A 26,426-nucleotide genomic window follows, 5' to 3' on the forward strand; every position below is an offset into this window, starting at 1 on the left:
ATTAAGATTATACTGCTCAAAGGAGTTTATTTATATATTTTAATTATTTATTTGTATTTGTTAACCAGCATAGAGCACTGATCCACATGGATCTTTTTCGGACACATCCAGGACCAATGTTTCATGAAGTGACTTGCTCAGAATGTCATACAAATGGCAAATAGAAGATGAAGGAATAAAACCATGGAATTAGGACACAAAGCATAAATGTTATAACCTCAATTCTCTGCATTAAGGTTGTTCAATGTTAGTTTGCTAAATACAAGTATTCAACTAAGTTTATTGTCCTTTTTTGTTGACCAGGTTAGTCCCAGTATGCTAATAGCATCTTTTCAGGGGAGATCCATGGTGGCTTTTATACTAATAAGGGAAAATTTTGCCAGAGCATTGAGGAATTTCTCCTACTCTTTTTGATAGGTGCCATGGTGTCTTACATTTACCTGAGCTATCACGAACCCAAGCAGATAGGGCTTAGTTTAACATTTCATGAAAAGGACGGCATACTCAGCAGTGCTGCATAGCTCTGATTCTATACTGCAGTGTTAGTAATCGATCTGTTTAGTGCAGGAACAGAACCCACATCCTTTTACACTAAAGGTGAATGTGCTACCTGTTGCACCACTGGCACTGACTAACACATTAGCCTTGCAGTCAAATGTAGTAATAACAGGAGAGCAGCTATAAGTGCAAGGGAATAACAGCTGAAAAATGCCGTGATAATATAAAACAGTTATCCAGTCAGAAAACGTATACAAATAAATTAAAATAGTTCCACACTTGCCTATAATGATACAAATCAATTGATTAAACAGTAGACCAATACATGCCAGACACAATGTCTCCAGATATGCTGGGAAGTCCAAATACCTTTTACTGTGAAGGAATTTCCCTTCCCTTGCTGGTAAGTCCTGTTAAGGCAATGAAAACATCAGTGTCATGTTCGGAAATAAGGAAAGTGTTTGGAACAGGATATAAAAGGCTGCACTCTCCACAACTCCAGTGTCAAGTTTTTTCCACCCTGCTAAGTGCACACAGCAAGAGAAATCAGAGAGCAGACAGGAAGGAAAGCAAGACAAAGACAACCGAAACTGCGCAGCAGTGAAAGCAAGCAAGAGAAAACGAGAGACAAAAACAGAGCTAGTGACCTTAGTCCAGCGAGCAAGAGAAAACAAGAGAGACAAAAGCAGAGCTAGTGACCTTAGTCCAGAAGACAGGAATGGTAAGTGTTCATTCCTTTTCACGTGCTCCAGAAAACGCAAGGTTTACAATTCTGAAGATGGGCCGTTGGGAATCATTATGTTGTGATCATTTATATAAACTTATATCATGTTATATTCTGGCTTGGCAAGTGAGCATACAGCTTCTCTTGGTTACTTTTGGTGCATATTATTTCAAGTTGTCATTACTGACAGCCCGTCTCACGTCTTACTAGTTTTAAACAGTAGATTGCAATACATTATAGAACATAAAATGTAAAATGCATGAATAGGTTTTGATCCTCTAAATTAAGTAGCATTGTTGTTATTATTGTTATCAAACTGTGGGATTTTTGTGTATTGCTCTCTGCAGTATGCATTCATAAGGTCATGTAACAGTTCCTCTAAATTAAGTAGCATTGTTGTTATTATTGTTATCAAACTGTGGGATTTTTGTGTATTGCTCTCTGCAGTATGCATTCATAAGGTCATGCAACAGTATCAAAGAAAACATACTGCATGTCCAATATAAGCATGCTTTCCTGTTGGTTTGCTTCGATGCATTTTTGGGCAGCAGAATTAATTAATTCTACATTTATTGGCACAAACATAAACATGTAAATATTTCAACAAATAAATGGAGGGTGGTAAATGATGGTCCTTGAATTTCTTGTATTTAAAACATTAATATTTTATGCCATAATATGTACAACTTTTAAATATTTTACTTAAAAAGCCAATGGAGAAACATTGACTCTTTTCTGATTACTTTTCATGTTACTAGAGCTAAGTACTGTTAAACCGATGATATACTCTATGCAAAACACTTGATAGCAACTGTTATGTGTTAAATATAGTTTAGGCATGGCTAGGTCTGGAAATGATATGTTTTTAGAACAGGTCACAGTAGACATTGTAATGTAGCACATTAATATTCAGGTTTGATTATATATTTGCTCCTTATGGCTTTTTAAGTGACCATAAACACTGATTAATTTGTATGTTACCTAAACAGTTTCAGGGGATAGATATCTAATTTGGTAGTATGGTCATAGGTTAGTACTAGGCTAACTACCCTTGCAAGCCTATTCAATTATCCCTTGTGAGACTCAAACCCTGCACCTTGTGTTTGCAAGGCAAACACCTTAACCATTAGGCCACCCTTCCCTTTCTTTCTCATAATACCTTTTCTGCCTCCTTGAAGACCTGGCAGGCAAAGATACATGTTCCTAGCATAGGAGACCCATTGCCCATTTGAGAAACACCCCATTGCTGAGAATGGTATTAAGTCATGATGGAATTAGTCAGGCTGGTTTCCTCTATGTCCCATTGCCAACACTGTTTACAGACTCATCTGTAGGACTAGTGTTTAGCTGCATTTGTGGACATGTGTGACACATGTCATATGACATCATAAGCAGGACATGTGCCCTATGGAACTGTGTCTCTTTGAATCTTAGTTTCTTCCCTAACAAAGTTACCAGTTCATCTGAATTAATATGTGACAATCAAGGACAGTTATATTATGAGGATAACAAAGTCTGTCTCTGGGAAAGAAAAAGTGCACTGGGGAGTCTGCCTAGGCAATCTCATAATGGTGGAGACCAGGTTTTGAACCTATGTCACTGGTGTGATAAGCAGTATGTTGTACAATGTCCCATTTCCTGAAGACAGTGCACCTGCCCTAGTCCTCTAAATCCTCTTTAACTACACCAGGTCATGCCTTTCCTTCATCCTTGTGTTTAGAATTTCGGTGATAATAAATTTACTGTTAATTATACTCAAAAATGCCCATGTGAGCAATTGTTAATTGTGAAGTGTGATTAAAGAAAGTGGAAGTTAGTGGGGTTTCTTTTGCAAAGCAGTGGTAGCTGTATCTAAGTATTTAACTTATGGTTGTGTTGTGTAGATCTCATTGTGGTTTGCTAGCGATTGTGTGTAGGCTTTGTAATGGCAGAGTTCATTGATACATTGTCTCACTTTTGCACAAACCACTTTTTTTTTTCTGTCAGAAGACTGCTTTAATGATATGTATATATCGTCTCTCTTGTAATGCTCGCTGTGCAGTTATTATAACCGAGTAGCTATTGATGACTAAACTGCAGGTTGACCATAAGATTTACTTACAAACTTATCTTGGTGAAGATTGTCAAAAGAAACGCAGAAAAATGAATGTATATTAAGAAACAAATTTTAACACCTGATTCAGAACTGACAGATACGATGCTTTCTGCATTGTTACTGAACTTCTGAAAGGCATTGCACCCCAGGGAAGGCTGTGGGAGTTGTTCAAAGATTACACTGGTCCTGAGGGACTTTAAACCAGGTTAGGCATTGTGTATTAAATGAAAACATGGTTGTATTTGAAGTTGAGAGCTGATGTGCCTTAAAGTCTATAATTAAAAATATCACATTCTTCACATTTAATGCTGATGGCAGCCATGGTGAAAATGGTTATTGTTATTATATACTAGTCTATTTGGTCATGATTGCATTGTCAAGCATCTCAGCTATACAGGAGTTTGCATGTGCACGTTAAGTTTTCACTTGACTGTTTGTTGCCTTTTTATTAATTTACAATGCTCAGCTAAGAAAGGCCCAATCAGCACCAGTTGTTGGTAGTAGTTTCTAATTTCTGGGGTGTCCTGAGCTACTGGCTTTCATGAACCTGATGCATAATTTGGGAAATTGTTTCTGGTGTACCAGGAGAAACTGATTTGCTCCAGGTAACATGGTATGACGGAATTTGAGTCACAGTGGATTGTATTTTAAGTTTTTCTTTTCATTCTGCAGGAACTATATCACAGCCAGATCTCAGTCACACCATCAATGCTGCCAGCTCGCTGTGGTGGTATTACGTTGTTCCTGTTGCACGTTGTCATGTATGGTAAGTGTTAACTGTGTGACAGCTCTAGCTATAATACTAAATCACATTAGTTAATTTATCAAAAAAAAGGATATGAGAGTATGGTTATTCACAATGTCAGCAGAGAGAAAGAGTGAGAGAATATGAACATAGTGATGTTTTCATTAAATGTCTATCATGCAGTAAAAAAAATAGCATGGCTGTTGAGGTTCAAGGTGTCCGGGTTCTGAGGTATGTCCCCAGGAAAACAGTACACCCATGGATAGCAGACTGGTTCTGAATACAGATTGTGGATGCATATTAATTGCAGACGGTTTTGAGAACTATAGATACAGAGTCTTGGAAGTTATAAAGATGTGCTTGCACTATGCAGTTATATGAACGTGAGCAGAATTTGACTGGAGGAAACTTCAAGAAAGACATCTGAAGCCATTATGGTCAGAATGAGGGTGGCTGGAGACAGATCAGATTGGAGAAGCTGTAAGGAGAACAGCAAAAGGTCAACGTATTATGGTAGGGAAAACAGAGGGCAGAGATATTTGTATGGACTTAATCAAAATGACCAAACACTTCCTCTTCATTGTCTTTCAAACACAGTTGTTTTCAGTGCAATTTATTTTGCAATACTCCCCATGAACTTGTGTCAGAACTATACTGGTTCCACTGTCTGATCATTAAAGGCCTTTATTTATGTACCAGCTTAGCTTTGCCTGTTATAAGCAAAACTCAACTTATATCCCTTCCCTTTAGATCCCTTTTGGGCTCCAGAATACAAACTGCTCTTCACAAGAACTCAATTTCTGATCATAACAAAGGAGGAAGTTTGCTGGTAGTTAGCAAGCACACTCCTGTGCAAGTGGCCTTAGAGTATTCTACTGCACAGGGAATTACAGTGATAGCAGGAGTGCATTTCAGAATTCATCTTCCTATCTTGCTTACCATGTTATTGATAAACATTCCCTGCCCTGGTTTCCAGTACCTTTGTCACACACTATAAGGTCCAACAATTTCTTTCCTCTCCCACAACATGCTCTAGTCATGGAAGTCATGGTGTTGTTTATCATGGTCAGACTTTCAGTGGTTCACACACATCATCCCTGCAAAGCATTATTTCACTGCCTGCATTATAGTTTAGTGTCATTTGCATGTTGTGATTTCCAGTGTCAAGATTTAGATACTAAAGCCCTATATTGTCAGTGACCCAATTTTATTTTGCAGTCTCTAGATAATGGTTCTTCATCTTAATGTATTTTGGAAACAATCTATAAATGAGGTATAGTTGGCACTTACAGCTTTTGTAAAGGGATCAAGATTCTTCCACATCAGTTTGCATCGTGTAAGTTTGCAATGTGTTCTCAGACATCAAATTTTCTATTTCTGGGAGTGTTGGGTGGAATTTATTCAGGTACAAGGGAAGTATGTTTTCCAAAATGATGAAGTGCATTCATAAGCAAGAATACAGCAGACATTTTGGATAATTCTAAACTGCTCTACCCAGAAAACCTGTCCTGTGTACTACAAGTGTAAGATTTTATCAGGGATGTGGTACAATCACTACAGACATGTAGAAAGAGTTTTTTTTAAACAAGGAATGCTCATGTCAGGCAATATTGCTACAATTCTGGGTAAATATTTTGCTTCTTATTGCCATAATTTGTATGTCTAAAATCAAAAATGCAACACAAAGCTGAAAGGATGCTACTGTGAGGACTGTCCTTTCTCAGCAAAATGTTACAAGGTACAAATATTTAACATCTCAGAACTGGAATTTCACTCACCAACTTAAAGAAGCATAGCACTAAAACTTCCAAGTCTAATATGCACCTCCTCAGCTCTAGTTTGTACTTGTGATGCACAGTCACGCGACAAGGTGCAAACTGTTTCCCATTGATCTAACTCCTGAGATCCTAACCTGTGTATGTGTGGCCAGATAATCACATGTGTCCAGGAAGAAATGCCACAGACCTTGCATTCTGCAACAGGCAAGTCCAAGTAGTTACCCTGTGACCTGGACTGTCGTACACCATAACTGATGAGATGCAGGCTTGGGATTGCATTATATGGGCCTGCTACATCCAGTATAATCAGGAATACCAGCTGAATTCTATGAGTTTACAATCAATGACTAAATCCATGGCTATGTTTTAAGTCTGAACAGTGACAGCAAGTAAAATTCACATGTACACCTTTACCTGCTTGGAGTGACATAACCACACAGTTTGCCTTCTGTGAAGGCAGTGCTTCTTGCATGGATGCAGCACTGGAATTGTGCAGTGCAGCTGTGTTGCAGGTGTGTCTCCTTACTCTGTAACGTTAATGTCTGTTCTGGGTTATCTGCAGAAAGCAGTCTCTTTGTCAGATGCGACACCTTTGGGTTGCCTATTGTTATTTTATTAAAAAGAAAATTAATCGATTTTGACTTGGCAGGTCTATAGCTTCAGTCAGGCTTATGGTAAAGGTAAGGGACAGAGGACACTAGAGATTAACCCTCTAATAGAACAGTGTTTTCCCTTTCAAATCTATAAACCAGATAAACTTGATGTATTTTTGTGTGTGCGTGACTGTATGTGTGTGCATGTGTGTGTGCATGTGCGTGCATGTGTATGTCTGTGTGTGTGAGTTTGTGTGTCTGTATGTGTGTGTGTGTTTGTGTGTCTGTACATATGCGTGTGTGTCTTCATGTGTGTGTGTGTGTGTGTGTGTGTGTGTGTGTGTGTGTGTGTGTGTGTGTGTGTGTGTGCGCATGTGCACGTGTGTGTGTGCATGTGCATGTACGTGTGTGTGTGCATGTGCTTGTACGTGTGTGTGTGTGTGTGTGTAGTTAGACAGCCTCATACCTCTCAACTGTATGTTGAGATTTTTGCAGAATGTCCAGATTTTGCCTCATATTTTTGATTTGTTTCTCATAAAATTGTGGGTTTTTTTTGGAAAATCGCTTGCACATCATTGAGGGCTGAAGTCAGAAAATAATGACAGACAATTGAGTTTCTGACTTCATACCATTAAGAAAATACATGTTATATAAAACCTGTTATTCTATCAACTTTCTAACTTTATAAGAGCAGTATTTAAAAAGTGTCCCTATTTTGGGCCTTTGTCCCCGCATTACTTATGACTTTGTCCAGATTTCTTCCATTAAGAGGTTGAGATTTATGGACAGGCTGTGTTCCTGACTGGGGTGCCTTCTCTCTCTGTCTGGGTGGTTGTGTGTTTATGTGTGTGTATCTGTGTTTACATTTACTGTTTAAGGACTGACAAGATGCTTCTATTTTTTTTTTTTTTGCTGCAGGACTTATGATGTTGAGGAGTGCTGACAGCTGGACGTACCATTATTCGGATACCAACATGACTTATGAGAAAGCCAAACAATGGTGTGAAACAAAGTACACAGCCTTAGTTGCTATACAAAATAAAGAAGAAAATGATTATTTGAATGAAGTCATTCCATACAATCCTGGGTATTACTGGATTGGGATCCGAAAAATAAATAACATCTGGACATGGATAGGAACCCAACGCCCACTGATTAAGGAAGCCAGAAACTGGGCTAAAGATGAGCCAAATAACAGTAACAATAATGAAGATTGTGTGGAGATTTATATCAAACGAAATGGTTCTGTTGGGATGTGGAATGATATAAGCTGCACAAAACAGAAGGCTGCTCTCTGCTACACAGGTATTTTTATTGGAACTATTTCAAGAGTTGTTTAAATTGATACAAGGTACTAAGTTACAAAATATTTTCCCAAGGAAAGTGCTGATCTGCTGTCCGACCCAGATGACATTAACTACCCCAAAATGGCAGTCCCAGATGACGTTAACTACCCCAAAAATGGTAGTCCCAGATGACATTAACTACCCCAAAATGGCAGTCACAGATGACATTAACTACCCCAAAATGGCAGTCCCAGATGACATTAACTACACCCAAAATGGCCGTCCCAGATGACATTAACTACCCCAAAATGGCAGTCCCAGATGACGTTAACTACAGCCAAAATGGCAGTCCCAGATGACATTAACTACCCCAAAATGGCAGTCCCAGATGACATTAACTACCCCAAAATGGCAGTCCCAGATGACATTAACTACACCCATAATGGCAGTCCACCACTATTCTGTACGCTAACAGTCTGATGACATTATGTTTGCTATTCATCATATTTGAGTGTAATGTAAGAAACTTTTTTACATGGATACTGGTAGAGTTATGGAACTGCTTTCCTGAGAAAGTTACTGGGCTAAATCTAGGAATTTAGGAACGTTTGAGATAAACACAGGAAAGTTCTTGTGGGATGACTGGGTCTGTAGGTAGAGAAAGGTGTCACCTCTCCCAAAGGAAAAAAAAATGGGTGTGCTGGATGGGTTAAATGCTGCTCACATGTCATCAGGGTTTATAGGTGAACACTAGACTAAATGGCCTGAAGGGCCATTTTAATCCTAGCTAATAATACAAAACTAGAATCAAACCTTATACCTTGTGTCTATGAGGCAAGAACCTTAACCATAATGCTCTGTAATAGAATGGCATAGAAATTACTGCCTAAGCTTTCTTAAAATGAAGCATATATACACATGTGCATCTTGGTTATAAGCATGGATGAGGTAAGTGCAGGCCCAACAATGGTACAATGGTTAGCTGCTGTGTCATCATGCTGGGCTCCCTGGCTGGGGTGCCTTATGTATGGAACCCATGCATTCTCTATGCATCAGTGTGGGTTTTCAATGGCTGTAGACGTTTCCTTTCCGATCCAAACACATAACACTTTGAAAATGATGTTCATCAGAATTGTGAGTGTGTGTGTGTGTGTGTGTGTGTGTGTGTGTGTGTGTGTGTGTGTGTGTATACAAGCTCTATGTATAAGGTTCTGTAGCAATATGTGTGTGTGTGTATGTGTGTGTGTGTGTGTGTGTGTGTGTGTGTGTGTGTGTGTGTGTGTGTGTGTGTGTGTCTGTGTACAAGTGTTATGTATAAGTTTCTGTAACAATGTGTGTGTGTGTTTGTGTGTGTGTGTGTGTGTGTGTGTGTGTGTGTATTGTCTGTGTACAAGTGCTATGTATAAGTTTCTGTAACAGTGTGTGTGTGTGTGTGTGTGTGTGTGTGTGTGTGTGTGTGTGTGTGTGTGTACAAGTGTTATGTATAAGTTTCTGTAACAATGTGTGTGTGTGTTTGTGTGTGTGTGTGTGTGTGTGTGTGTGTATTGTCTGTGTACAAGTGCTATGTATAAGTTTCTGTAACAGTGTGTGTGTGTGTGTGTGTGTGTGTGTGTGTGTGTGTGTGTGTATGTATGTATGTATGTATGTATGTATGCGTGTGTGTGTCTGTCTGTGTGTGTATGCATGCATCCTACCATGGACTGATGGCCTTTGTAGGATTAGTTGCTTTGCCTTGCACCCAGTGTGCACAGGGCTAGGCCTTGCTTACATTATGACCCTAAATTATATAATTAGGTGAGAATGAAAAAATAATGTGTGGATGAAAGAAACAAAGGTGAACAGAGGAAAAAAAACACTTTAGATGGTTCCATACTTGTTGTCAGTGTCTCATTGCTACATTTTGAAAGTGGGAGCTACTTTGATTCTACTTACCTGAGTTACAGGTGTTTATGTACGTTTTTGTCAGCACAGCTCCCTCAGATAGTGTAATGTATAGAGCCATATTCATCAGCAGTGTGCTTTGAAACCTTCACCCACATTTAAACTCCAAATGCACAGTGGGACTTCATCCTGGTTTGGGGGATCCGTCACACATGCACCTTTCTGGACATATTTTTGCAGTCTGAGTTTCCACACTCACGTGCATTGTGAATAACAGGTGAGCTTTATGGTCATTCTTTTTACCCCAAAACAAAATATAGAAAGGATTATGAATGTATAACACTCTACATACTATTTCAGGTACGTGATTGCTAAATGCCTTTTGCCTTCTTATTTATGCATTCGGGATTATGGTGCAGCAGATGCACAGAGTAACCTTTCTCAAGGCTGCATTTGCATGAACAACTACTGTACTTGTTATGTATATGGGCAGTACTTATGTCTTTAAAGAACTCCAGGACAACTGTTAATCCTTAGTGTATGTATTAAAAGCTCCTTGATTACCAACAAAACTAAAAACTGAATGATAGCAATGAAATGTTGGTCTCCTTAAATAAAATAATATCCAGGCTGGACCAAAAATGTTGTATTAGTTGCTCAAGCTTTACAATTTATTTTAATATATGCAAACAGATGTGTTTTTACTTTTTATATTGAAAAAGCTCTTACATCCTCATTTGTTAACACTCAGCTTTCACTGATGACACTGTATTATTTTCTTTTAAAGCTTCTTGTAATTCCAGCTCTTGCAGTGGGCATGGCGAGTGTGTGGAAAGCATAAATAGCCACAGGTGCATCTGCTATGAAGGGTTTTATGGTCCTGAATGTGAACATGGTAAGCAAATAAGTCATCTTCCCATTTACCAAGACAGTGCATGCAGTTTTTATATTGCCTGTGAACTTAGCTGGACTTTAATTTCACCTTGTTTAACGTATCACAGATTTCGATTTAAACTTCTTGGCCTGCAGCTTATTCACCAGACATCATCTTCAAGCTTCCCACAACATCTCCTGTAACAGATGACTATAGATGTTGTATCACCTCACTTAATATGGCATACCTTAATGTATGTCCGCATATTCTTCTAACAGTTATTCTGTATTACATTCCAGCTTTTCCCACATTCATTGTGATTTCTATCCCCAACTGACCATTAGTGGCTTAATCTTAATTTTATGGCATCTAGTTTTCAGTTTTAGTTTACTGTAATTTCATTCTTAACAAAACATCTTATCAAATGCCATTTTAGAAACTTTCTGTTTTGAGCTTACAATCAGAATCTTAGATTCCAAGTTGCATACAATCTATTTTTTCATTTCAACTCAGAAACTCGGAGTTTCAGAAATGCATTCTATTACTTGGCTTTCATAGTCACCACTTTATAGATATTGATTTTGAAGTCTGTGTCAATATCATCAAAGACAAGGTCAGATATTTCTAGAAATGTATATGATATTTGTACAAAGCTGTATTGATGGTTTATCAGCTTAAATAATAGTTTCTGCAAAGATGCTAATTCCTCAGCTTGTCTCACTAGGTCCTCTCAGAAAATGGGTCATACCCAGTAAGGGTAATCTGATTACTAAAATGTAAATAAATATGAATAAATAACAAATAAACAATTGGGATGGTTGTTAATCTGCCCACTGTAATCATTTAAAGAAGGTAGAAAATGCTGCCTCATAATCCATGGTTTCTTGCTGCCATCCTGAGGTGTGCATAACTGGTAAGGATTTATGGTAAGAGGGGCACCCAGGAGGTATCTGTCATGCCCAAGCCTTAACCAATGTTTACCTGCTGCAGAAGACCTCAGGCAAGCCTCTGTCCACCTCCTGACATGCACCACATGTGTGTTTAATGTCCTTTTTAATTTTGTTGGATATGTTTGTCCACTGCTCAGCCATAGTTCATACAGAGAAGAGCTTTTGCCTTTCTTTACTTTTTCAGTTTGGCCTTTCTTTAATCATCGCAACAAATTTACAGACACGTCTTACAGATATGCTTTTTGCTTGCTACCTGGTTCTTCAGGTACAGAGAAATGATTTCAAATGTGGCAAATTTTTAAATGAAGTGTGCTGCCTGCTGCAATGTGATTAACTGAGCAAGTGACCATTTCCCCCTCCAGTTGTGACGTGCACTACTTTAACCAAACTTCAAAATGGCATCAACGACTGTGACCATCCAAACGGCAACTTCAGCTATCAATCCAGCTGCAAACACAGCTGCAAGAAAGGGTACTCTCTGATAGGAAAAGCTGAGACATACTGCTCTGGCTTGGGGAACTGGACTGCACCAATGCCTACCTGCACAGGTAAGCACTTACACACCTTTTCAGTACAGAATCAGACCAACTGATTTAGCTGCATTATTGTATATTGCTTCAAATTTCTCTTGGACCTGTACACTACAAAAACCATGAATGAATGAAGTAAGTTTGTTTGATCTTCTTGGGGTCATCTAATACTAAAGTTTGCAAATGTGAGTTTAAAAGTTAGCAATTAAAATATTTTAGCACAAAGTTACATGTCAGGACAACTCTGAGTATGTAGCTATGTACATATACAAACACATACTTTTATACATGTAAATAAATATGTACATACAGATACATAAACATATATGCTCATATAATCAGTAGCATATATGCATGCATCATACAAAGGGTCATGTATTTGTCAGATATAAAACATAAATAGGTAGTTGCACGCACTCACTTGGTTTAATAGATACACATGTATATATACAAACATACATACATAGGTTCATAGGTTCATAGGTTCATACTAGGCTATCTGACCAAGGGCATTTATAAGCCTAGCCCATAGTTATTTGGCTTTCGCCACCCCTTTAGTTTGAATAAAACTATGCCTATTATTTTGCTGTGCCTCTGTCAAGCAGTGACACTGAAGTAATCCCTGGGGTATATCTGCGATCCCCCATCCATTGGTCAAGATTCCTCTTGAACAAGGCCAGCGAGGTGCTCTGCCTCACATGTACTGGGATTTTGTTCCACAGCATAGGGAGTCTCTGGGTGATGAATCTGTCCCTCCAGCATGTTCTATTAATAACCGTGTCAAGGTTTAAGTCTCCGCCCTTGTGGTTCTGAGGGATCTAGATTTTTGAGGTGAAGCATATTCATCAAATCAGGGTTTGACATGGCCTTATATGTCAGGCACAGGTCACCTCTGAGCAAGCGGTATGAGACTGAATAGAGCTGGAGTTCTTTCAGTCGGGCAGCATAAGACATATTTTTGAGACCCTTTATCCTTTTGGTGAGGAACTTTTGGGGCCTTTCCAGCTGCTGCAGGTGTCTGGTCAGATACATTCCGAATGGGGCATTGTACTCAATCATAGGTCTAATGAGTGATGAGTACAGGGGCGATGACCTCCCTTGATCTAGATGTGAATCCCTTCATGATCAGGTGGGCAATGTAGAAGGTTTTCCTAACTACTTTAGCAACATGAGTGTCAAGCGAAGGCTACTGTCAACCTGGGTCCCCAGATCCCTGATGACTTCTTCTGTGCTCAGTGGATTGCCACCTATATGGTAGCTAGGGGTAACCTTGTTTTTCCCGAAGGGTATGACTATGCATTTCTTGGCATTTAACTTTAGGCCATGGTTCTGGCACCAGTTATCCGTTTCTGTGAGGCCCTTCTGAAGGATATCTGTGTCAGATGTGTTTTCGACTATGGCGCCAGTTTGCAGTCATCTGCAAACTTTGTCAGCCATAACCCTCCTGTGTTTGCTTGTACTTCAGAAAAGTAGATGCCGAACAAGAGTGGACCCAGGACTGAGCCCTGTGGGACACCACTTGTGACAGGCTTTGAGTCTGACATGGCTCCAGCAACTCTGACCCTGTGGGTTCTGTCACTTAGCCAGTTTGCAACCCATCTTGTGATGTATGGGTTTACATTCAAGCTGATGAGTTTTTTGATGATACCTGAGTGGGGTATTGTGTCAAAGGCCTTTGCCAGGTCAAGGTAGGCTGTATGGACTGCCTTTCCTCATCAATGGCCTTGGTGACTGTCTCAAAAAGTCAACCAAGTTTAAAAGGCATGATCTGCCTTTGACAAAGCCAAACTGGGTTGGATCCAAAGTCTGCAAGTTCCCTATGTCTTTATTTATGAGTTCCATTATGATCCTCTCCATGGCTTTGCAGATAAGGCTTGTCAAGCTAATGGGACGGTAATTTCCAGGGTCGGTGGAGGCACCGCCCTTGTGAAGTGGGACCACAGTCGCCATGCGCCACTCCTTGGGTGCGTATCCTGAGGTGAGGCTAAGATTAAACAGCTGTCCTAACTGCGGGTTTAATTCCTCATTGAGTTCATGGAGCACACAGCCGGGACACCATCCGGTCCCATGGATGCTGTGTTTTTGCTTTGGAGAGAGCAGTTCTCACCTGGGCGTTGGAGATGTTTGGGGGCTACAATCCTCTGGTATAGATATCTCTCCTTTTGGGGAGGGGAGAAGTTTGCACTGAACCTGTCAGCCAGTATGTTGGCAATGTGTGTAGGTTCAGTAATCTTCACATCATTTTGAACTAATTCTGAGCATATCTGGGAGTTTCCTCCTAGGTTTCTAACATAGCTAAAGAAGGCCTTATGATTGTCTTTTGAATCCTTGGCGATTTTTCTCTCAAAATTTGCCTTGGATGATTTTATGAGAGCTCTTAGTTTTTACTTATAATGATCAAAGGTGTCTTACCTTTCAAGGATTTTGCTCTATCTTGTAGTAGCTTCCTCCTTTTGTTGTAGAGCTTGTTTATGGCTGGGGTCCACCAGACTGGACGCTTGCCTTTGGTACAAAGAGTCTTAGTTTTGTTTGGGATTGCCTGATCCATGCAGTCCTGTAGGTGCTGGTAGAAGGCATTTGTAAGTGATTCAGCGGTTTGAGTAATGTTTACCACTGGCTCAGGGGCCTTAAAGGAGACCACACTAGTTTTTAGAAGTGTGAAGTCGGCTTTTGAGAAGTTTTCACTGTGGTCTTTTTGTTTCAGGTGGGGGCGGGATGAGGACCTCCAGCGAGATTAGTTTATGATCTGATCTCACCAGTGAGGGGTATACTTCCGGTGTTGAACATTGTGATCCCATGTTCGTGATGATGAGATCAAGTATGTTTTCTCCTCTTGTGGGGATGGTGACTAGTTGTTCCATGGCATTTGAGTTTATGAACTCCAGGAACCTTTGGGCTAGAGTGTTTGGGCTTGAGTAGTGTTCCCAGTCTATATTAGGGTAGTTGAAGTCACCTAGTATGATGGTGTTTGGAGATACATTTATCCCCTCCATTGTTTTCAGGAAGGCCATGTGAGGTTCCTGAGTTTGAGAGGGTGGCCTGTAACATGCTACAAATTGCAGAGCAGTCTTGCCTATGGTTAATTGCACCTGGATGGTCTCCGGGTAACACAAACAACAATTAGGGGGACGAAACTGAGATTATAGAATACATACATTTATACATACAAACATATAGATACATGGTTTCATATGCATGTACAAATACTTTCAGAGATATACACACATACCTGCATAGACATGAATTTGCATAGCTAGATATATAGATGTTGTTAATACATACACAAACAAAAGATCAGATTATGCAGTAGATCTGGACATTTAAGTCCATTTCACTATGAGAAGAAACATTTTATCACAAATCAACAAATTCAAAGATTTGCAAAAAAAAAAAAGAAAAAAAAACCCAGAAACTGAGCAGGAAGACTCATTATACATAGAATAGGAGGGGTCCGCACAATTGCATTGGAATACTTTTGTGTTACTAAAAGTCTGATTATTAGGAAACTAGCAACACAAACAACAATTAGGGGGACAAAACTGAGATTATAGATTGAAATGTAACACTAGTCTCAAGAAGAATTTGTTTGTCTGTTTGATGGAAGAGTTGTGTACAATGGAAACCTTTTTCTAAGGAAGTACAAACAACAAAGATCTGTATTTACTAGGATGTTCAATAATCATATAAACTCAAGGAAATTCCAAACAGCATCAGTAGAGGAGAGTTTGAAAAAGATTTATATTAATTTGCTGCTGGAACAAATTTATGTATGCATTATCCTACCAACATATATGAATTATTATTTCAAATACACCCAGGCCTCTGGCATAAATTGGGCTGGACATCCTGGCTAACAAAATATAAACAAACCATTATAATTCCTTATATCTTTTATAAAGTAACAGAGCAAATGGCTAAAGTGGAGTATGACTATTGCTTTGTCCAAATTTTCTCTAATTGTGATAAAAAATACTTAAGATTTTTAACATTACATTTACAAACTGACAGATAAAGCCTCCGAAATGACATATTATTCAAATAACCCCAGAAGACAGTGAAAATAACAACTGGAGTTGACAGAAAATTTTGTAGAACACTGCAATTTTATTTATTTATGTATTTAATTTTTGAGCATGCAATGACACCAAACTTAAAATATTTTCATGGAAGAGTTCATAAATCCTATTAAAGGAAGCCCTCTTGACCTGACTACCTCTCCTGTGTTATTTTATAGCTGTAGAATGTAGCCGATTGGTGGAATCAGATCATATGAATATGCACTGCTCCTCCCCCCTTGGTGACTTCCGCTATGGCTCGATCTGCAACTTCAGCTGCAATGATGGCTTCCTTCTGCATGGAGCACCGAAGATGCAATGTGGTGAATCCGGGACCTGGGATGGCGAGCAACCCACATGCAGAGGTAAATGAGAAAAGCAGAAATGTGCACACATACATCTATTTATCTATCTATATAACACATACCTAAGATAACAGCATAGTCAACATAATTATTTCAATTTTTGATATTTTGCACCTTTACAAATTTAATGTTTATTATATTTAATTACGATGTCACTGTCCAGCTGTATAATACAGAGGTACATGCAAGTAGCTGACAGTTAAATACATTAAACAAAAGAAGATGATTTGGATGTTAAGGCATGACAACTGCAAAGTTTGTATCAGTAGAGGTGACACATCGTTTTCCTAATGCTGTGTTGCTGGTTATTTTTTAGCTCTAAACTGTGGGGAACTTAAGGCACCCGAACATAGCTCTATGAATTGTAACCACTTTATGGAAACTTCTTTTACAATTCATCATGTGTATTCAGCTGCCCTGTGGGCTTCCAGCTTAGAGGATCAGAGACACTCCATTGCCTTTCTGAAGGAAAATGGAACAATGAAATACCTAAATGTGAAGTTAAGAAACATCTTCTAGAACTGTCTAGGTAATCCTTGCATAGTTCTAAATGGAAAATAAATTGTTTCATTCATACAGCATTTTAAACTGACCAGGAAACTATTTTATAGTAACCTTTGTCAATATTCACTTCCATAATGTTCAGGCCACATAAAGCATATTGAAATTGTCACTGTTACTCACACAGAAAGTGTCATTTATCAGTGACTACTCTAGCATGCACTGAAATTATCACATCTTCAGTGAGCAATAATTTAGTAAGCATTAAAATATAGTAATCCCACCAACCACTGATGAAATACCACAAGTGTAACAGGAGCAATCTTTGTTATCTCCAGTGTAACTGCACTCACCCACATTGTACCCTGTCAGGTCCTCAGTCCCCATGTCATAACCCATCAGCTGCTGATGCCATATGATCCACTCACATTGTGCCCTATCAGCTGTTGAGTCCCCATGTCATAACTCATCAGCTGCTGATGTCATAGGAGCCACACACATTGTACCCTATCAGCTCCCGAGTCCCCATGTCATAACTCATCAGCTGCTGATGCCATATGATCCACTCACATTGTGCCCTATCAGCTGTTGAGTCCCCATGTCATAACTCATCAGCTGTTGATGTCATATGACCCACCCACATTGTACCCTATCAGCTCCCGAGTCCCCATGTCATAACTCATCAGCTGCTGATGCCATATGATCCACTCACATTGTGCCCTATCAGCTGTTGAGTCCCCATGTCATAACTCATCAGCTGCTGATGTCATAGGAGCCACACACATTGTACCCTATCAGCTCCTGAGTCCCCATGTCATAACTCAACAGCTGCTGATGTCATACGACCCACCCACATTGTACCCTATCAGCTCTTGAGTCCCCATGTCATAACTCATCAGCTGCTGATGTCATAGGAGCCACCCACCTTATATGCCATTGACTACTGATGTAGGAAGAGTTATTGACATTCAAACATGTAGCCAGTGATGTTATTAGAGGGGACCATAGGGTGTTTCATTCACCACTGATATTATAAGATGTACCCAGCATGTACCCATTGACCACTACTATTCCCTTCCCTGTGGAGTTCATTAATCGTTAAAGCAATGTCAAATGTCAGGTGACTGTACCTCTTTCTTATATATCTTGACAGTTGTTAGTGTCATGGGCTTAATGGCTTATAATAGAATATTGAAGTGTGTGAATCTGTGCTAATGAGAAACCAATGCATTTGTACTTTACAGTGGTGTACATTCTGTGATGCCTCATGCAGGCCATTTAAAAACATATTACTCAGACTAAGGGTTATAGCCTTCGCATAATTCAGCAGCACAGGACTCAGGACTTTAAAGCCTCTAATTAAAAACATGAATGCAATTAAATTAAATATATCACACCATATTGTAATCCATGTACTCAACAGGGGACATTTATGCACAATAGAATATATAAAATAATGAATGTAAAGGGAATTACGAAGCATTTATTGCTAAATAGAGTTTTTTGTAACTTGCTCCTTGCTAAGATGCCTTTCTTTTAACTGCAAGCCATATGAACAAATTTGCCGTGTGGAGTTGGGGCTTTGCAGAAGTAAAACAATTCAGTGAGGCAATAGAAAAGGTAGTAATGAAGTGTACAGCATGCAGCTTTATGATTGGATACCTGATTACTATTACAGTATCACCTGACACCCTGAAGCATGTAATATAACCAGACTGCTAAGAAGTCCAAATGTCTCACAGTAACGGTGTCGATCTCTGACCAGACTTAGAGTTCACCTTTGTGGATTATACATCAGCTTTCCATACTGTAAATTGAATAATACCAATCCTAAAAGAACAGTTTGTCATTTCCTTACTTGCAGAGTCCCACAGCTGATGTGTGTCAGAGGTGTGAACTAGCACTGCCCATACCTCTCATTTGCTGTGGTTTAGGCATAGTGCTATGATTTTGTACCTCAAATTTTGACTTAATCCCCTTAGAGTTACTGACTTTCTTCTAATTTTCCTCATAAAGGTAGACCTGTTCAAGGAAATATATACTATTAAATAAACAAAATAAGCCTAAACAAAGTTTCCCTATTACTACATATATGACGTATCTTAAAACCTTCGAGTCCTAAAAATAAGAACATGCTCCTCTTCTGGGTCATTTGCTTTGATTTTTAAAGAATGTTGCTGTGATTTTTAATGTTCACAGGTTGAGAGGTATGCCACTGCCTTTTATATTTTCTGACCAGTAACTTATACTGTGGGTTCAGACCAGTTATCTTATAAAAATGACATACAAAAATGTGAAATATCACCCCAGCTGATATCTACATAGCACATTATAAGTGTAAACTATTACCCTAGGTGATACTTGCATACAGCTATTGCCAATACAAAATATTACTTGGGTGATCTTTATATGATGTTACAAAATGTTTATCTTACGGGCACAAGATACAGGGTTTGATTCTCACCTTGGGAAGCATGACCCAGCTTAAAAAGGTCCCTGGGGTCATTAGCCTAACAATTACCTATGAGCCTATATACTGCTCTGGCAAAGTAAAATGACATCTTGGCTCATTCCTGCAAGCTGCAGTATTAGTGTAAAATATCATCCTGGTTGATACTTATACACCACAATGTCAGTGCAAAATATTACCTTCATTGATAACTATGTCAGTATAAAATATAATCCCAGCTGTTATGTACATCCCACAATGTCAGTGTAAAATATTACCTCCACTGATAACTATGTCAGTATAAAATATAATCCCATCTGTTATGTACATCCCACAATGTCAGTGTAAAATATTACCTTCATTGATAACTATGTCAGTATAAAATATAATCAAACCTGTTATGTACATCCCACAATGTCAGTGTAAAATATTACCTTCATTGATAACCATGTCAATATAAAATATAATCCCAGCTGTTATGTACATCCCACAATGTCAGTGTAAAATATTACCTTAATTGATAACTATGTCAGTATAAAATATAATCCCAGCTGTTATGTACATACCACAATGTCAGTGTAAAATATTACCTTCATTGATAAATATGTCAGTATAAAATATAATCCCACCTGTTATGTACATACCACAATGTCAGTGTAAAATATTACCTTCATTGATAACCATGTCAATATAAAATATAATCCCACCTGTTATGTACATACCACAATGTCAGTGTAAAATATTACCTTCATTGATAAATATGTCAGTATAAAATATAATCCCACCTGTTATGTACATACCACAATGTCAGTGTAAACTATTACCTTCATTGATAACTATGTCAGTATAAAATATAATCAAACCTGTTATGTACATCCCACAATGTCAGTGTAAAATATTACCTTCATTGATAAATATGTCAGTATAAAATATAATCCCAGCTGTTATGTACATACCGCAATGTCAGTGTAAAATAATACCTTCATTGATAGCTATGTCAGTATAAAATATAATCAAACCTGTTATGTACATACCACAATGTTAGTGTAAAATATTACTTTCATTGATAAATATGTCAATATAAAATATAATCCCAGCTGTTATGCACATACCACAATGTCAGTGTAAAATATTCCCTTCATTGATAAATATGTCAGTATAAAATATAATCCCAGCTGTTATGTACATACCACAATGTCAGTGTAAAATATTACCTTCATTGATAGCTATGTCAGTATAAAATATAATCCCAGCTGTTATGCACATACCACAATGTCAGTGTAAAATATTCCCTTCATTGATAAATATGTCAGTATAAAATATAATCCCAGCTGTTATGTACATACCACAATGTCAGTGTAAAATATTACCTTCATTGATAACCATGTCAATATAAAATATAATCCCAGCTGTTATGCACATACCACAATGTCAGTGTAAAATATTACCTTCATTGATAAATATGTCAGTATAAAATATAATCCCACCTGTTATGTACATACCACAATGTCAGTGTAAACTATTACCTTCATTGATAACTATGTCAGTATAAAATATAATCAAACCTGTTATGTACATCCCACAATGTCAGTGTAAAATATTACCTTCATTGATAAATATGTCAGTATAAAATATAATCCCAGCTGTTATGTACATACCGCAATGTCAGTGTAAAATATTACCTTCATTGATAACTATGTCAGTATAAAATATAATCAAACCTGTTATGTACATACCACAATGTCAGTGTAAAATATTACTTTCATTGATAAATATGTCAATATAAAATATAATCCCAGCTGTTATGCACATACCACAATGTCAGTGTAAAATATTACCTTCATTGATAGCTATGTCAGTATAAAATATAATCCCAGCTGTTATGTACATACCACAATGTCAGTGTAAAATATTACCTTCATTGATAACCATGTCAATATAAAATATAATCCCAGCTGTTATGCACATACCACAATGTCAGTGTAAAATATTCCCTTCATTGATAAATATGTCAGTATAAAATATAATCCCAGCTGTTATGTACATACCACAATGTCAGTGTAAAATATTACCTTCATTGATAGCTATGTCAGTATAAAATATAATCCCAGCTGTTATGTACATACCACAATGTCAGTGTAAAATATTACCTTCATTGATAACCATGTCAATATAAAATATAATCCCAGCTGTTATGCACATACCACAATGTCAGTGTAAAATATTCCCTTCATTGATAAATATGTCAGTATAAAATATAATCCCAGCTGTTATGTACATACCACAATGTCAGTGTAAAATATTACCTTCATTGATAACTATGTCAGTATAAAATATAATCAAACCTGTTATGTACATCCCACAATGTCAGTGTAAAATATTACCTTCATTGATAACTATGTCAGTATAAAATATAATCCCAGCTGTTATGTACATACCACAATGTCAGTGTAAAATATTACCTTCATTGATAACCATGTCAGTATAAAATATAATCCCAGCTGTTATGTACATCCCACAATGTCAGTGTAAAATATTACCTTCATTGATAAATATGTCAGTATAAAATATAATCCCAGCTGTTATGTACATCCCACAATGTCAGTGTAAAATATTACCTTCATTGATAAATATGTCAGTATAAAATATAATCCCAGCTGTTATGTACATACCACAATGTCAGTGTAAACTATTACCTTCATTGATAACTATGTCAGTATAAAATATAATCCCACCTGTTATGTACATACCACAATGTCAGTGTAAAATATTACCTTCATTGATAAATATGTCAGTATAAAATATAATCCCAGCTGTTATGTACATACCACAATGTCAGTGTAAAATATTACCTTCATTGATAAATATGTCAGTATAAAATATAATCCCAGCTGTTATGTACATACCACAATGTTAATGCAAAATATTACCTTCATTGATAACTATGTCAATATAAAATCAAACCTGTTATGTACATACCACAATGTCAGTGTAAACTAATACCTTCATTGATATATATGTCAATATAAAATATAATCAAACCTGTTATGTACATCCCACAATGTCAGTGTAAAATATTACCTTCATTGATAACTATGTCAGTATAAAATATAATCCCAGCTGTTATGTACATACCACAATGTTAATGCAAAATATTACCTTCATTGATAACTATGTCAGTATAAAATATAATCCCAGCTGTTATATGCATGCTTTGATATTAGTGTAAAATATTATCCTGCATGATATCTGCATATAATAGTGTTAGTGTAAAATATTGTCTTGGCTGATACCTATATATCACAAAGTCAGTGTAAAATGTTATTACAGTTGATAACTATGTACTGTTATCTACATGCAATAATGTTAGTGTAAAATATTAAACTGGCTGATATCTGCATACTCTAATATTAACCCATTTGATATCTTCAGACAGCAATATCAGTGTAGAATACCACCCCAGCTGATATCAACATGTCACATTGCCCCAGCTGATATCCACACACAGATTGCCCCAGATGATATCTACACATCACATTGTCACTGTGAATACCACCCCAGCTGATACCCATATGTCATATTGTCACTGTGAATCCCACCCCAGCTGATATCCACGTCACATTGTCCCAACTGATATCCACACGCCACATTGTCACTGTGAACACCATCCCAGCTGATACCCATATGTCACATTCTCACTGTGAATACCACCCCAGCTAATAACCACAGGTCACATTCTCACTATGAATACCTCCCAGCTGATATCCACACATTTCATCATCACTGTGAATACCCCCAGCTGATATCCCCACATTACATCATCACTGTAAATACCACCACAGCTGATATTCACATGTCTTGTTGTCCCAGCTGATATCCACACGTCAGAGTGTCACTGTGAATACCACCCCAGCTGATATCCATGTCACATTGTGTGAATACCACCCAGCTGATATCCACACGTTACATCATCACTGTGAATACCACCCCAGCTGATATCCACACTTCACATCATCACAGTGAATACCACCCAGCTGATATCCACATGTTACATCATCACTGTGTATACCACCCCAGCTGATATCCACATTTCACATCATTACTGTGAATACCACCCCAGCTGATACGCACATGGCACATCATCACTGTGAATACCACCCCAGCTGATATCCACACTTTAAATCATCACTGTGAATACCACCCCAGCTGATATCCACACTTCACATCATCACAGTGAATACCACCCAGCTGATATCCACATGTTACATCATCACTGTGTATACCACCCCAGCTGATATCCACATTTCACATCATTACTGTGAATACCACCCCAGCTGATACGCACATGGTACATCATCACTGTGAATACCACCCCAGCTGATATCCACACTTTAAATCATCACTGTGAATACCACCCCAGCTGATATCCACATCTCATTGTCCCAGTTGATATTCACACATCACATTGTCACTGTGAATACCACCCCAGCTGATATCTACATGTCACAGTGTCCCAGCTGATATCTATGTAGAATCCCACCCCAGCTGATATACACATGACATTGTCACTGTAAATTGTTCCCTTGGCTGACATCCATGTAATAAAGTGTCATTGTAAACTGTTATCCTAGCTGAAATCTACATACTGCAGTGTTAATGTAAATAACAACATGGAATATCTGCCTACAACATTATCAGTGCAGAAGATTGTCCAGGCTAATATGTCTCTAGTCATAAGATGCTCTGAATGTACAGAACTTTTTTCAGAGTAACAGGTGCACCTGTCTTTTCTAGTGCTGTCTAAAAAGTATGGATAAGATACAATACATCTCAAACTGCACTGGACAGAAGGTGTGCACTGTAATTTTATAATTAAACCTCACATATGCAATTACCCTCCTGCCTTCTGCTGTAGTCAATATACTAGAGAAGTCAACTGACCTAAATGGTTCAAAGCACCAGTAAATATACGTCATTTAAAAAACAGAGATAACAGACAGCAGTATAACAGACCTCAATAACTTATCACTTCATAAATGAGTACATTCTTCACGCCTATTACATACTCAGGAAACACCAGTGTCCTTGGTGAATTTGCTTATGGGACAAACTGCTCCTTTAGCTGCCACATGCTGTACATTTTCAGGGGAGTGGACAAATGAAGCCCCAAGATCTGAAGGAAAGTTGAAGAACCCTCATCTTTTCAAAGATTCAAAAAACATTTAGAAAGACTCTAGTACATAAGTTAAAAGTTATACAAATCCATATTAAATAGCACTGTTTATTGGCTTATTAATTCCATGCCTTCAGATTAAAGTTTATTGTTTGTAAACTTAAAGCTTCTTAAAAAATCTGATGTTTCTACACAGTAGCTAAAATTCACCCTCATCCAGCCAGTTGTCTGGCAGCTACAATCTATTTCTGAACCAAAGTGACCACTATTACATTTGGGGATCTTAGCTGTTGTACTCATAGCCGATTGCTGACCTCTTGTGCTTGTAATCCATGTTGCGGCTTGCTACTATTTTACTTCAGACTTATGCAAACAGATCACTCATTTCTGAAAATAAAATAAATTAATTGGTCAATTTATTAATAATGACATTAATCTTTTGTTCCAGCTATTCAGTGCGCTGCACACACAGTTCCTGAGGAGGGTGATATGAAATGTACCGGTGACTTTGGAGAATTTTCCTATGGATCACAGTGCACCTTTAGCTGTAAGGAAGGGTTTACCCTGGTAGGAAGAGAGAGTCTGAACTGCACACCAGCTGGACAGTGGACAGACCTGACCCCAAGATGTGCAGGTAAGAAGACATATTCCTTTTACATGTTCTTACATTTAACTTGAAGATATCATGCATACTGAACTGCTGTTATGGAAAGAATGACATTGCACTGCATTTTTATCTTTCCTCAGATGTTACATGCACAGCGCTTCAGGCACCAGAGCTTGGAAACATGACTTGCACTGACATAAAGGGACCCTTCACATATGGCTCAGTCTGCCAATTTGAATGTCCAGAGGGAACCAAGCTGAATGGATCACATAAGCTTGAATGTGGCTCTTCAGGAACCTGGACTGCTGAGTTCCCAGTCTGTGAAGGTACAAACTGACTATGAATTTACTCTTGTTATTGTGAAATAGGAGAGCAAACAGTATGCCTGGGTATGCATTCCTGCTACCAATATCCCAGCACCCCAACATCCCAATACCCCAACAGCAACTGTCTGCATTGGAGCTCAGACAGCAATGATGAAGCAGGCAGCAGGGCTTATTGCAAAAGTGCAGTTATCTCTGCAAACAACACTAAAGCTGCAAGGAATCACCTGCAGTGCTGAAAGAAGTTATGTTTAAATTAGTGGGTAACAGTCATACAGTCTTTACTTTCAGTTACTGCTGTTAGTAAACATCCTGTATTGATGTATGAACTTAACTTTAAATGTTGTGGATAACCCAAAATTTAGTGAACAGTTACACTCATTAATGCAGTTTACTACCTGCTTCAGTGGACAAGTGAACATTGTGACTGCATGGTCCTGACACCTTCAGCAAGGAATGTTGTTAACATGTAGTCCCTGTCCCCTTAATAATGCAGGAATAAGTTGACATACTGGTCAACATTTCAGCCAGTGGCAGCAGTTACGGTAACTCTACCCCTTTAACACAAAGTAATGCTTAGCATCACTCCTTTTGGGTGTTTTGGTCCTCCCCAAAAATGTAATGCAGTTGTGTTGTACAAACTAGATGTTTTCAAACCAAGGGATATTAGGAATAAATGCTAGAAATGCTACTTTGAAACAAGCACAAAAGTTAAAATTCTCAGGATGAGAAATGCTAGGAGTGGATTTCATGGCAGACCCAGTTTGCTAGAAGGTTAATTCAAACATAATTGCTAATATTTTTGATTAAAAAGAAAATATATTTATTTATAAAGAACACATCTAATTTAACATTTTAAAATGCATGCCTGCATTTGGAATTATTGGCATTATAACCCACATTGTTTCAGTTTGTATTGCATTGAACCATTTATTTATTTGTGTATGAAAAGTACTTTGTCACAACGTTTGACTCAGAAAATAATTTATAAAAGCTTCA

At 38.0% G+C, this 26,426-nt stretch overlaps 1 protein-coding gene across 5 annotated transcripts in view; it reads left to right on the forward strand.

The window, feature by feature from the left end:
* The first annotated feature begins 994 nt into the window (after nt 1-994).
* The window catches only part of SELE (selectin E), a 364,444-nt gene continuing 339,012 nt past the window's right edge, over nt 995-26,426 (forward strand). For 4 of the 5 annotated variants that reach the window (XM_044085188.1, XM_044085187.1, XM_044085189.1 and 1 more), the window contains exons 1-8: nt 995-1,219; nt 3,990-4,083; nt 7,352-7,738; nt 10,388-10,495; nt 11,787-11,972; nt 16,189-16,374; nt 24,946-25,131; nt 25,245-25,430. In XM_044085188.1, the coding sequence (XP_043941123.1) occupies nt 1,217-1,219; nt 3,990-4,083; nt 7,352-7,738; nt 10,388-10,495; nt 11,787-11,972; nt 16,189-16,374; nt 24,946-25,131; nt 25,245-25,430 (1,336 nt within the window). In that variant the 5' untranslated portion in view covers nt 995-1,216. The remainder of the gene's footprint in view (nt 1,220-3,989; nt 4,084-7,351; nt 7,739-10,387; nt 10,496-11,786; nt 11,973-16,188; nt 16,375-24,945; nt 25,132-25,244; nt 25,431-26,426) is intronic. The other variant, XM_044085186.1, reaches the window with a different exon arrangement.

Source organism: Protopterus annectens, chromosome 10.part0 (genome assembly GCF_019279795.1).
Source record: "Protopterus annectens isolate FY-2018-M chromosome 10.part0, PAN1.0, whole genome shotgun sequence".
Lineage (NCBI taxonomy): Eukaryota > Metazoa > Chordata > Ceratodontiformes > Protopteridae > Protopterus > Protopterus annectens.